This window comes from Impatiens glandulifera, chromosome 1 (assembly GCF_907164915.1).
Source record: "Impatiens glandulifera chromosome 1, dImpGla2.1, whole genome shotgun sequence".
In the NCBI taxonomy this organism is placed as follows: domain Eukaryota; kingdom Viridiplantae; phylum Streptophyta; class Magnoliopsida; order Ericales; family Balsaminaceae; genus Impatiens; species Impatiens glandulifera.
In genome coordinates this window covers 138,796,105-138,809,657 of record NC_061862.1, presented here as the reverse complement: position 1 = coordinate 138,809,657, position 13,553 = coordinate 138,796,105, and the positions used below count along the sequence as shown (strand labels likewise).

At 27.2% G+C, this 13,553-nt stretch overlaps 2 protein-coding genes across 2 annotated transcripts; both read right to left on the bottom strand.

Moving 5' to 3' along the window:
* Window positions 1-4,893: 4,893 nt before the first annotated feature.
* On the bottom strand, window positions 4,894-5,898 carry LOC124945071 (F-box/kelch-repeat protein At2g44130-like). Its single transcript, XM_047485446.1, has one exon. The coding sequence runs from the start codon at window positions 5,896-5,898 to the stop codon at window positions 4,894-4,896; it is 1,005 nt and encodes a 334-aa protein (XP_047341402.1).
* A 2,172-nt stretch (window positions 5,899-8,070) lies between these two features.
* LOC124945061 (F-box/kelch-repeat protein At1g55270-like) lies at window positions 8,071-9,078 on the bottom strand. The gene has a single exon (XM_047485435.1). The coding sequence runs from the start codon at window positions 9,076-9,078 to the stop codon at window positions 8,071-8,073; it is 1,008 nt and encodes a 335-aa protein (XP_047341391.1).
* Window positions 9,079-13,553: the final 4,475 nt, after the last annotated feature.

The following is a 13,553-nucleotide window of genomic DNA, read 5'->3' as shown; positions in this document are numbered from 1 at the left end:
AATTATATATATAAATTTTAAAATTTCATTATGAGTGAGTGATAATCATTTATTTTACTTTGAAAAAAATAATGTGTTAATCATCCATCTCTTTAGTTGAATTTTTAAATGCATATTTTATTAAACTATTTTTTAAATTAGGTGAAAATTATTGTACAATAGATATTGTATAATTGTATATACAATAAATTAAATGAACTGTTTGGTTGGATAGTTTTTTAATATACTTTAAGTATAATTTATATGAGAAATAATTAGGTGAGGGAATTTGGTGAGACAATTTGGTAAGGGAATGACGTGACATAATGCTGAAAAATCAAATAATTTCTCTCTTTTCTCTCTTTCCTCCCATTTTTACATTTTCCAACGATGACACGTCATTCCCTCACAAAATTCCCTCACCAAATTCCCTCCCTCTTCAATTTATATATTGAATGGGTATAATCTTGTACCTATTCCAACATGTTACAAAAGTGTATAAGCATTTATAAAATTGAATTTTTCTTTAACCCTCTAATTTTATATAATTATTAAAATTATAATTTTTTTATTATATTTTAAAATATAATAATAAAAAAATTATAATATTATTTATATTTAACTAGGTTTAATTTTATAATTTAAATAATAATAATAAATACTCAATTACTTATTCTTATTTATTTTTAAATGTTTATAAATTTTTATCTTTGTAAATAAAAAATATATTAAAAAAAAATTAAATGTGACAATTTTATATCTAATAAAATATAATAATTATTTTTAAAAACTAATAATGTTAATTAAAAAATAATAGTCATCTAGACAATTAATTAATTTATAAAATAAAATTTTATTACATTATTAATAAATAATATTTAGAATTAATTACATAAATTAGTGATATTATTATTATTAATACAACTTATATCTATATAAATTATTTTTGAAACTAATTTATAATTATATTATTTAATTACAAATATTATTTTTTATAAAATTATTATTATTATTATTATTTTATTTTATAAAAAAATTAATATTTTTCAATTATACAAATATTTTTAATAATACATAAAATTTTAAAAATCTATATTAAATATTAATTAATATATAAATAAGTTTTAATTATATAATTATATAAGTTGAATTATAAGAAATTATATATAAAATAATGTAAACCATATAATAGTATTTTTTTTTTAAAAATACATTCTTAGATTTTTTGTTTTATTAACTTTAATATAAATAATAATACAATTACCTATAAAATAAATATTAAAAAAATAATTTATATAAATATAAGGATAAAATAGTCATTTACCCTTTTTACTACATTTTTATACTACCAACCAAACACAAAATAATAAATATATAGGAAAACGGTTAAAACCAATCATTAAAATCCCAAAAGTGGGAGGGTCAAGAATCAAAGCTACACAAGTCTTAGCTAGGATTATAAGATGACAATCAAACGACCTTAAAGAACCTAATTAATAGCAATCAAACATACAAGAAATAAAGATTACAAACAAAGATTACAAACTGTATCAAATCCTAATTATCCCAATCAGGATTTTTATTTCCATACCAACATGATGTTTCAACATATTGTCTTTCTCTTCCCCTTCCCATTCCTTTTGCAATGAACGGAGGATGAACTAAAGAGGTTGATGAATACTGCATATTCTCATCTTGATTTATTTGTTTATATGAACTTGTTCTTATTTGATAGAAAAAATTATTTTTCAGAATTTCTGAGTTGTTCACATTGTTGTTCTCAACTTGAATTTCGAGATCATTGTCTTTAATTCCTTCAGCTTCATCTTTGGAATCCTCAACAACTTTAGATTCCTCTGTATTAACATTGGTATTATCTTCTTCCTCTTGATTAACCTGAGTATCTTCATCTCTGTTTTCATCAGCAACCACTTCAACTTGATTTGATTGAGAATCATCAACTATCTCTTTAACATGATTAGGTTGAGGATCCACCTCCTTCTTCGTATTGCTTTCTTCTTGTACATAATTTTCTTTATCTTCTATTTTCTGTTCTTTAACCACATTTTGCTCTGTAAAAATAGGCACATTTGTATCGTTTTCCTGCATCTTTACTTTCTGACCATTATAAATTTTCTGATCTTCTTCCTTAGCCAAATCACATTTTGGGCTTGCATGTTGGAAAGTATTGCAGAAATAGCATATGTCTGGCCTCCACTCATAAGTAATTTCCATGACAGTAGGTTTTCCTTTTATGTCTACTACTGTCATACTTTTCGGTAATGTGCTTCTAGGATGAACCTCAATGCCAATTCTAGCAAATGTTAAGTGTTATCCTCCTTCAGTAATTGGATCCATGTATAATGATCTACCCAATAAACCTGCAAAATGATTAAGAGCTTCAGAATTGTACATATGTGCAAGTATATTCCAGAGCTTAAACCATATCTATGCAGTTTCTTTTGGCTTACTCAATAGGTTCAAGTCTTCAGACCATTTTTCTAACTTCATACAATTGGATCCTATATGTGTATGCCCATTTTCTAAAATTTCCTCTAGATTAGATCCCTTCTTGAACTTAAGGAAATATAAATCATGGACATTTGCTGAAATCTTCTCCAGCCCTTTTCCTTCCCATTGCTTCAACAGTGCATCTTTAGTAATTGGGAAGGATACTCTGTTTTTCCCTATATAGTTTCCCATAACTACATTTTTCCATTCCCTTATACAGTTTTCCTCTACTTCAGTAAGCAATTAAAATTCAAATGGAGAATTCAGTACCTCCACTTTTGTCTGTGTATTGTCTAAGTAGATTTTCCCTTTGTAAGAATGATCTTCTGACTTTTTTGCATTTTTGTTCTTCCAAACATCATTAGTTTTCCATGTCGAGTTGCTCCTAATAGTGTATGACTTAAATTTGGGAGTCTTCATTAGTTCCTTCATTGTAGCAACTGACCATTGAACAATTTCTTCATATTCTTCTTTGTTCAACAAATTCTAGTATTGAAGATAGTGGGTGTTGAGTTGAATTGTAATATGTTGTGCTTTCTCCTTATTGATGACAATTTCTCCCCTTTTGGCATTCATAAGGAGCTTTGAAATCTGATTCTTGAGCCCAAACAGATTAGCTCTTTCATTATAGCGCATCTTCCAAGTTCCTTCATTATCCCCTTGTTTTCCTGCATTATTTTCAATAGGAATTTTCCCAGCAGTAGTTGGAGCAGATTACTTAATTGTGTTGGTATCCTCCTGTTCTTTGATAACTTCTTCAAAAATTCTTTCAAATTCTTTGACTGTTGCTTCCTTAATTCCTTCTAGCACAAAATCCCTAACTTCTTTTGATGTATTACTTTTGTTCTTCCCCTTCCCCATAATGGTAGAGACAGAGTAATAGAACAAATTAATTGCAGAAACCCTAAGAGATGATCAAAAGTAAACCGCAATCGAGGGCAAAATCTAACGGCGCTTACAAATGTACAAGAAACCCTAGACTAACAACACTTAATGAACGACGCAATACAATACCGGGATGCCCGTGTCGATCGTCCCGTGCCGCCTGTGCCTATTATGTCGCTTGTGCCGATCGTGTCGTGCCGCTTGTACTAATGACGCTTCTTTTGATTAATGGTAATTCCGATGTCGATTTGATGACTTACGGTGCAGGACAATATCGTGTTGTCCGTGCCTTTCTGTTTGTGCCTATCGTGTTGTACCAATTGTGTTGTTTGTTATATACCTAATTATAATTTATACCTCTTACAAATTATACTATATAAATAGTACCGCGTACCAAAAAAATTTAAGAAAAACATCTTTGCAATTGTAATTCAAACTAACAAATTAGGACCAAAACGAGAATAAAATTATTTTCAATAAAACCTAACATATAGTATTTATTTATTTTAATTTCTATTTATTTATATAATACAAGATCAATTGTTTACTATGAATCAGACCGATTCATATGAACAATTATGAATCCTTCTCTTAAATCATTGAGTGAGTAACTCTTGTCACAACTATGAATCCTTCTCTTAAATTTGTATAGCAAATTATTACAAAAGAGACATTTTTCAAATATTATCCTAACCTCCTTGAGAGTTCCGCAAACTTTTACCACATTTTTTTATATTAAGAAAAGTTAAGATAATTATATATTCAATTCAAAAATCAAATTAATTATTTCAACAATCTCCGTTTAACCTAGGTATACATCCTTCACCTTAGCTAAAACAATATCCTTCACTATTTGGGTTGTGTGATGAGAAAAATAAGAAAATTCAAAATCTTGAACTTCTCAACGTCACTTCTCTCTCTTGGAAGTAGTATAAATGGTAAATTATGCCATTGTCATTACTCCTAAAACACTATCATTCCCATAAAAATGGTGAAGGTATTTTTTACAAGCTTTGACAACCAATCAAGTTTTTTGATTGATGTTGTTCGAGGGCAAGAGAGTAACGATTACAAGATGATTGTGAAATCATGGTATGTTTCGATCTGGACCATTTCTCATGGTATGAGAAGGATGAGATCAACAACAATGAATGAAATATTGAGGTTAACATTAAAATAGATGCCTATGCTTACAAAATGAGGAGCAAAGCCAAGAAGATGAGGTCTAAGCACAATAATGAGATGACAACCAAGGAAAAGCTGAAGGAAATGAAAAGTGTGTAAGAAGTTGATTGAATATTGTTGGTTTTGGGAACCCCAGAATGAAGAAGTTGATTGAATATTGCTACTAATGTCTATTTTGTTGCTTCAGAAATGATTGATCTAATTTAAAGGTTAAGCATTCAAAATGTAATCTCCATAATTAAATGCATAAACAACTAAGATAAAGAGACAATTGCCTTTAATTGCATCACTTATCAGTGTAATAAAGTTTTATTTCATCCATAAATATGATGATTAGAATTCCACACAACAACTTGATTCCACATATCCAGAAAACACAGAATTGGGCTGCATTCTTTCAAAATTACCATCTTGGTCCTGCATAACAAATAATTCCTCCTGACCATAACAACCACTGTTGAGGGTTGCTGTGGGGGACATTAGTAAACTTTGCTTACCCAATTGGAGTTGAGAGCAATTTTCCATGACCCATAACTTATTCTCGGAAAACTTCTTCATCAACTCATACAATTTCAAGTCAATTTGGGGATCAATCAAGTCATCAAGTCCTTCCAAATCCAACTTCACTTGTCTCCATTTCTTAGTTTGAAGATGGTACACATCTACACCATGTTTGAACATGCTGATATTTGTTATGCCTCTGCATCCGATTATAACCCATAATTCCTCTCCAATTACCTGAAGTTGTCTGATCTGGCCGCTTCTCACCCGATGGAACTCGGTCCACTCCTCCTTCCCCACATCATACTCCCAAACTGCATCCTCTTCACGACCGATGTCACCGCTAATGAATATTCGATGGCATTGGGAAGTCACGGTGCAAAATTTTGGGCTCCTAATTAAAGGCATGCCATTTCCTTTCCTCCACCGCCAAGTCACAAAATCCAACACGAACACCGACTTCACCGGGTCACGACTCTTCGGATCGCAGTCGGTAAACACGACGAGTTTCCCTTCTGAGCTAGCAATTGAAGTCGACCAAGGAAGCCCATTTGTGAAATTAGGGACAGGAAGTCGGTTCCACTCCCGATTAATCGGGTCAAACATGTTGATTACATATTTGAGATTATAGTTTTTTGGCGGAGGAAAGTTCTGGAGCAAGCAAGCCACCTGATTCGTATATCCCAGTTGTTTCCTAAGAGTGTAAAAATAACGAGATCGAATAAGACGAAGCCATTTATGACAGACTCTCGATGCAACATGTATCTCCTTGAGGTGTAGACGAGCAAGACACTCAAGAATCAAGCATTCAGGCAAACGAGCTATAGATTCATCCATGGCGGTATACAGTGAGAGAGAAATTAGGTTTGTAGGAAAGGTGAATTTAACTACGTTAAAGATGCATCTCATCCGTTCATATGAAACTTCAGATCATTTGTTTGTTTTTGTTTTTTAAATTTTCAAATAATCAAATATCAATCGCCCACAGTTTCATAATGGGAATACCCACTGTTTCATAAATTGGGTTAAAATGCATCTCAGCCGTTCATATCAATTACCCACTGTTTCATAATGGAATCACCCACTGTTTCATAATTCTTTTGGAAACAAGACAGCTCATAGATAATCGTTTGGAAACATTTTAGAAAAAAAAGATAGCTCACAGGTAAAACCAACTCCATTCCCCTTCTCACCCACTTAAATAGATTATATTAAATAATATATATAATTTTAAATAATTTTATTTGTGTATATAAATTAAAAAATTAATTAATTATTTAGGTAAAGTATATTGATATTAGGGATGCGAATAAGCTAGTTTAAACCATGAGCTTAACCTCCAACTCGACTCGATTTAATATTTATTAGTTCTATTTGAACTTGAACTGGAACGAGTTTATAAATTTGAGCTTGAGTTCGACTTGTCTATTTACCAACAAGCTCTTCAACTCAATTTGAACTAAAATTAAATTTTCAAACTCAAGCTCGAACTCAAACTCGAACTCGAGCTAGAGCACGAACTCAAACAAAAATTTATTTTCAAAATAAAAATATCAAACTTTCATACATATTCAACATTTAAATATAATATTTTAAAATAAAAATATGAAACAATTATAACTATTCAAAATTTCAAAACATGATAGTCCAAAAATATCACACCACCATTACTAATCAAAATTCTAAAATATAAAATTCTAAAATTAAATAAAAAATTATATAAATTATTTGAACTTTAAATATATTAATTCTTCTTTAAGTTATGTCTTCAAGAATAATACGGACATTGAATAATAAGAAATGTTTAAACTTAAAATAATTAATATACATGTTAAAAAAATAACTAATTTAACTTGTAGTTATTCGGAAAAAAAAATATTATTATATATATTTGAATTATTTGAGTACAATAATAATAAAATTTATTAACTTATTTATAACAAAATTTTATATATATATATATATATATTAATATATTATTAATATTATAAATTCATTATTTTCATGTTATATATATATTATATATAATAATTCTTTGTATCTCTTCATATTATATAAAAAAATATATATAACATTTTATATATATATATATATATATATATATATATATATATATATATATATATATATATATATATATATATATATATATATATATATATATATATGATATATTAACTTTTTTTCTATTTTTTTTTAATATTATATATAAAATACATTTATTATATATAATATATTAACTTTTTATTTTTAGAAAACGGTTTAATGCCATTTCATTAAAACTTCAAAAGAGACAATGAGTTTCAAGAAACAAAACTAGTCAGACCATAGTTTTGTTATAAAAAACAAATGAGTTTTAAATAACTGAATTACAGAACAAACAGAACAACAAACAATTGAATTACAAACAAGTCATCAAACAAGAACTATTTGAACTTTCATTTCCATGTAATGATTTTATAGGGGATATTCCATCTTTGATTGAGCTTCCAACTGTCTTCATTAATCGGAATTCTCTTCCATGTATTAATGAGAGCGTTACTATCAAAAAAAAAAAAATCATTGCTATGAATTCTAGTATTTATTTCTCTCTATATATTGTAGAACATGATTCCAAAGAAGCATTTGAAAACATTCGCGTAAAAGCTATCTCCCTTAACCTTTTTCTTTACAATTTCTATGATTTTGTTCCATGTATTTGGAAATTTAGTGATATTAATGTTCAGAACAAAATTGATCCACAACTTGGATACAAATACAAAGCGCATTCCCCAAACAAGTGGTCAAATGCTTTCCTCTTTTACTATGAATTGGTTTCGAGGTATTAACCTTTGAAGACTAGAGTACTTTATGACTATCGACCACCACCTCTCCGATCCTTTGTTCTAAAAGTTAAGCATTCAAAATGTAATCTAATTATAGAAAAACAACTAAGATAAAGAGACAATTGCCTTTTATTGCAGCACTTTTCATTGTAATAAAATTTTATTTCATCAATAAATATGATGATTAGAATTCCACACAACAACTTGATTCCACATATCCAGAAAACACAGAACTAGAGGGCTGCATTCTTTCAAAATTACCATCTTGGTCCTGCATAACAAATAATTCCTCCTGACCATAACAACCACTGTTGAGGGTGGCTGTGGGGGACATTAGTAAACTTTGCTTACCCAATTGGAGTTGAGAGCAATTTTCCATGACCCATAACTTATTCTCGGACAACTTCTTCATCAACTCATACAATTTCAAGTCAATTCGGCGACCAAACAAGTCATGAAGTCCTTCCAAATCCAATTCCACCCGTCTCCATTTCTTAGTTTGAAGATGGTACACATCTACATTTTTTTTGAACATTCTGATGTTTGTTCTACCTCTGCATCCGATTATAACCCATAATTCCTCTCCAATTACCTGAAGCCCTTTGATCTGACCGCCTCTCACACGATGGAACTCGGTCCACTCCTCCTTCCCCACATCATACTCCCAAACCGCATCCTCTTCAGGACCGATGTCACCGCTAATGAATATTCGATGGCATTGGGAAGTCACGGTGCAAAAATTTGGGCTCCTAATTAAAGGCATGCCATTTCCTTTCCTCCACCGTCGAGTCACAAAATCCAACACGAACATCGACTTCACCGGGTCACGACTCTTCGGATCGCAGTCGGTAAACACGACGAGTTTCCCTTCTGAGCTAGCAATCGAAGTCGACCAAGGAAGCCCATTTGTGAAATTAGGGACAGGAAGTCGGTTCCACTCCCGATTAATCGGGTCAAACATGTTGATTACATATTTGAGATCATAGTTTGTTGGCGGAGGAAAGTGTTGGAGCAAGCAAGCCACCTGATTCGAATATCCCAGTTGTTTCCGAAGAGTGTAAAAATAACGAGATCGAATAAGACGAAGCCATTTACGACAGACTCTCGATGCAACATGTATCTCCTTGAGGTGTAGACGAGCAAGGCACTCAAGAATCAAGCATTCAGGCAAACGGGCTATAGATTCATCCATGGCGGTATACAGTGAGAGAGAAGAGAAATTGGGATGATAAATGAGGGTTATAGGAAAGGTGAATTTAACTACGTTACAGATGCATCTCAGCCGTTCATATCAATCACCCACTGTTTCATAATGGAACCACCCACTGTTTCATAATTCATTTGGAAACGAGACAGCTCATAGCCGTGACCAAATTGATAATCGTTTGGAAACATTTTAGATAGCTGACAGCTTCATCCCTTTTCTCTTTCGTATTTAGATTATTTTAAATAATTTTATTTTTTAATATAAATTAATTAATTATTTAAGTAAAGTACACTAAAAACTCTATAAAATAATATATTAAAAATTATTAATTAAAAGAGTTATTAATTAATATTTTATTAATTTATAATAAAATATTTGGTTTATAAACATCTTTATAAGCTTTCACTTAATTATTGTATACAATGCAATGTATGTTATGTACTGTATATTAAATGAATGACCCAATTTAAAAGAAACTTTCAATCTCCCACTTTATTATATTTCTTTTGTTTAATGTATCACTTTATGTATGTTCGTGTAATTGCGAACTAGTTTCGTTATTGTATTACTTTATGGATATTCGTGCAAATACAAAGAGATATTGGAATTAATAAAGATGATATCAATGAAGAAGATGATGAAAGTTTACAATGGAGCCCCTTTTGCGAAACGAAGTTATTAAAATGACAATCACATTGAACAATTTCTTGTTGAGTTATGAGAAAACAACACCAGAAGTTCTTACCATTCTAAGGAAAATTAGAGACGATATTCAATGGAAATTGATTTCAACAAAAAAACAAAAGATAATTAAGTCATTTTTCAAGAAACTTTCATAAATCATTCATGTAATATGCTATATATATAAGAAATTATTAATTTATATTTTATATGGGGTCTAAAAAAATTATCAAAAATGACTTATCTTATAATTTTAGCGAATTATTAATTTAGCACCCTATCCTCGAGTCGGGACCGGCCAAAAATATTATCTTAGAGAGTTTATTAAATAATCAAGTATTAATTAATCGAGTTTCTACTGTATATTGATATTTGGGCCGCAACTGAGCCGAGTCGAGCTTGACTCGAATTAATATTTATTAGCTCGACTCGAAATCGAGCTCGAGTTCGAACTAGTTTATAAATTTGAGCTCGAACTCTACTCAATAAGTTTGAACTAAAATTAAATTTTCAAACTCGAGCACGAGCTCGAACTCAAACCAAAATTTATTTTTAAAATAAAAATATCAAACTTTCATACATATTCAACATTTAAATATGATATTTCAAAATGAAAATATGAAACAATTATAACTATTCAAAATTTCAAAACATTATAGTCCAAAAATATCGTACCACCATTACACGTCAAAATTTTAAAATCAAATACAAAACTATATAAATTGTTTGAACATTCAATATATTAATTTTTTACAGTTATGTCTTCAAGAATACACGTGCATTCAATGTTCAAGCTTAAAATAATTAATATAAAAAATAATGTTAAAAAAAATAACTAAAATTTAACTTACAAAATAGTTATCGGCAAAAAAAAAATGACATTTTTTTATTAAATAAATATATATATATATATATATATATATATATATATATATATATATATATATATATGAATTATTTGGATACAAGTATAATAAAAATCTATTAATTTATTTATAATAAATTTTTATTTATATATATATTATAATATATTATTAATCTTGTAAATTTATTTTTTATCTCAAGTTATATATATTATATATAATAACTTTTTTATCTCTTCATATTATATATAAATATATATAACATTTTTTTATCTTTTATTATATATAATATATTAACCATTCTTTATATTTTTTTAATATTATATATAATATACTTTTATTATATATAATATATTAATCTTTTTTTATCTCTTTTAATATTATATATAATATACTAATTAATATATCACTAATATTTCATAATTTTTTTTTATCTATATTTATCAACATTGTACGCTCTTAAACTTATTTTTTATTGTTGATCAATATATAAATATAATAGTGTTTTCTATATTTATTTAGTATTCATATAAGCATAAGTTTTTCATAATACAAAATGAAATCAAAGTTATCTAAAACATAAACAATATAAAAGTGAAAATAAATTTTAATTTACTTGGAGACTTCTCGTGAAGAATGAGAAAAATAGTGTAGATGAGAGATAATATAAAAAAATGAATCAACCTATTATGAATGAGTGAAAGAAATGATGAAGAAGAAGACTAAGAAAAAATGGTGAAGACAAAAGAAGAAGAAATGTTGAAGACAGAAGAAGAAGAAATAAGTAGAAATGGTGTAGATGAGTGATAATATATATATATATATATATATAAAAGAATCAACTTATTATGAATGATTGAAAGAAATTATGAAGAAAGAAAAAGAAGAAGAATAAGAAGAAATAATGATGACGAAAGAAAAAAATGCATGGTGAAGACGAAAAAAAATAAAAGAAGAAGTGATGAAGACGAAAGAAGAAAAAAAGACATGAAGAGTCACTTAGAATTTATATATTAGAAATTAGAGTTTTACTTTAAACAATATAATATAATGGATTGTGAGCTTTTTATATGAGTTTTGAAAAGATAGAAATAAATGGTTTTAAATTTTTAATATTAAATAAAAAATATATATTATATTATTAGGCTCGAAAAAGCTCGACAAGTCATCAATCAAACATTATATGAGATCGAGTTCGACTCAAATACTAAATGAGTCGGTTCGAACGAATCAAAGTCAAGCTCAAGTCGATTCTTAACTGAGCTGCTCGCGAGCTCACGAGCGACTTGACTCATTTGTCGCCCTAATGGATATTTAAATATATTTACTTATTATAAATATATAATAAGTAATAAATAATATATAATAAATATTTTAATATTATGATTAATATTTAAATAATATAATTAACAATTAATTATTTAAGATTAACTTGATATATGTAGAATTATCTACTTAATTAGAACTTATTCATTGTGATTCAATGAATTATTTTGGATAAAAAAAAATGACTTATAATAATATTTAATAATTGAGTTTTAAATTGGTAATAAATTAATAAATCAAATTAACCACTGAAATGATACAATTACTCTACATAAATGGAGTAATAAACGATAAATCCATATCTACAATAAAACTTATATTTGGATTATGAAAAATAAAATGATGAATTATAAAGAATTGCGTTAATTTTGTAGAGGCTTAAACATTTTTTTAACAATGACATGCTTATTTGATTTTGTGAGATGACTGGAGTAGACACTCATTTTCACCTCCCTAATTTATAATTTTAAATAATTTGGCGCCAACGAAATTAATTTTCAATATTTTTATATAGGCTCATTGGGCGGGATTAAAATAAATAACTAATTTAGAAAACAATGTTGTATCAACCTAATTCTAAAAATATTAATTTACAGACTATTTAAATAAAATATAAAAGAGATATAAATAAATGAATAAATTAAATAAATCAGACCAAATAAATAAAATAAAATATATATTATTGGTATTAATATTGGTTTTTATTTTTCAGGAATAAAAATAAATAAATGTGGAGTCATCAATACTTGGTCAACCAAATAAATAAAGGATGAATCAAACTAGGCCTAAAGATAAATCAAATAGCCAACTAATGGTAAGGTGAATTAATGGAAGTCAGGTGTTTAATTAACTAAGACCAGGGAACACATAAAGTGGGCTTAACATTTAATTAAAGAAAGAGAATCATATAAAGCATGATGGCCGTAAGTGGATGGAAAAATGTTTTTTTTGGGTGCTGGGTACAAATATGAGAATATGATTGGGATTAATATTTGGTAGTATTTGGTTAATAGTTTTAATTATTTTTTTTCATTAATAATGTTGAATTTATAAGAGAAAAGTTATATAATTTTGTTATTAAATTAGAATTAATATTTTGATTTTGATTTTGATTTTTTTATTAAATTAAAAATATAAAATATTATTATTTTTATAATATAATTGTTTAAAATATATTAAATATTTAAATAACATAATTTAATAAAATATAAATATTTAATATTTCATTATATATTTTCAAAATAAAAATACTTATAATAAAAAGTATGTTGAATGTTTCAAATTTTTACTAATTATAAATAAATAATTATCTATTAAATATAAATAATATAAGATAAAGTCTTTCAAATATTATATATAAATTTAAATTAAATATTTTTTTAATAATATATTATAACATTGTATAATTTTTTTTAATAATAACTTTTGTTAAAATATTTTATATTTAACTTTTTTTAATATTTTTTTTATAAAAATTGTTATTTTATTTTTAGATTTATATTTTATATTTTAATTAATTTAATTAATTATATTATTAATATATAATATTTAAAATTAATTATATTATTATTAGTTATTATAATTATTACT

Bases quoted from the DNA above. Each gene is read 5' to 3' on its own strand.
- LOC124945061 (XM_047485435.1), bottom strand. From the start codon at position 9,078: ATGGATGAATCTATAGCCCGTTTGCCTGAATGCTTGATTCTTGAGTGC.
- LOC124945071 (XM_047485446.1), bottom strand. From the start codon at position 5,898: ATGGATGAATCTATAGCTCGTTTGCCTGAATGCTTGATTCTTGAGTGT.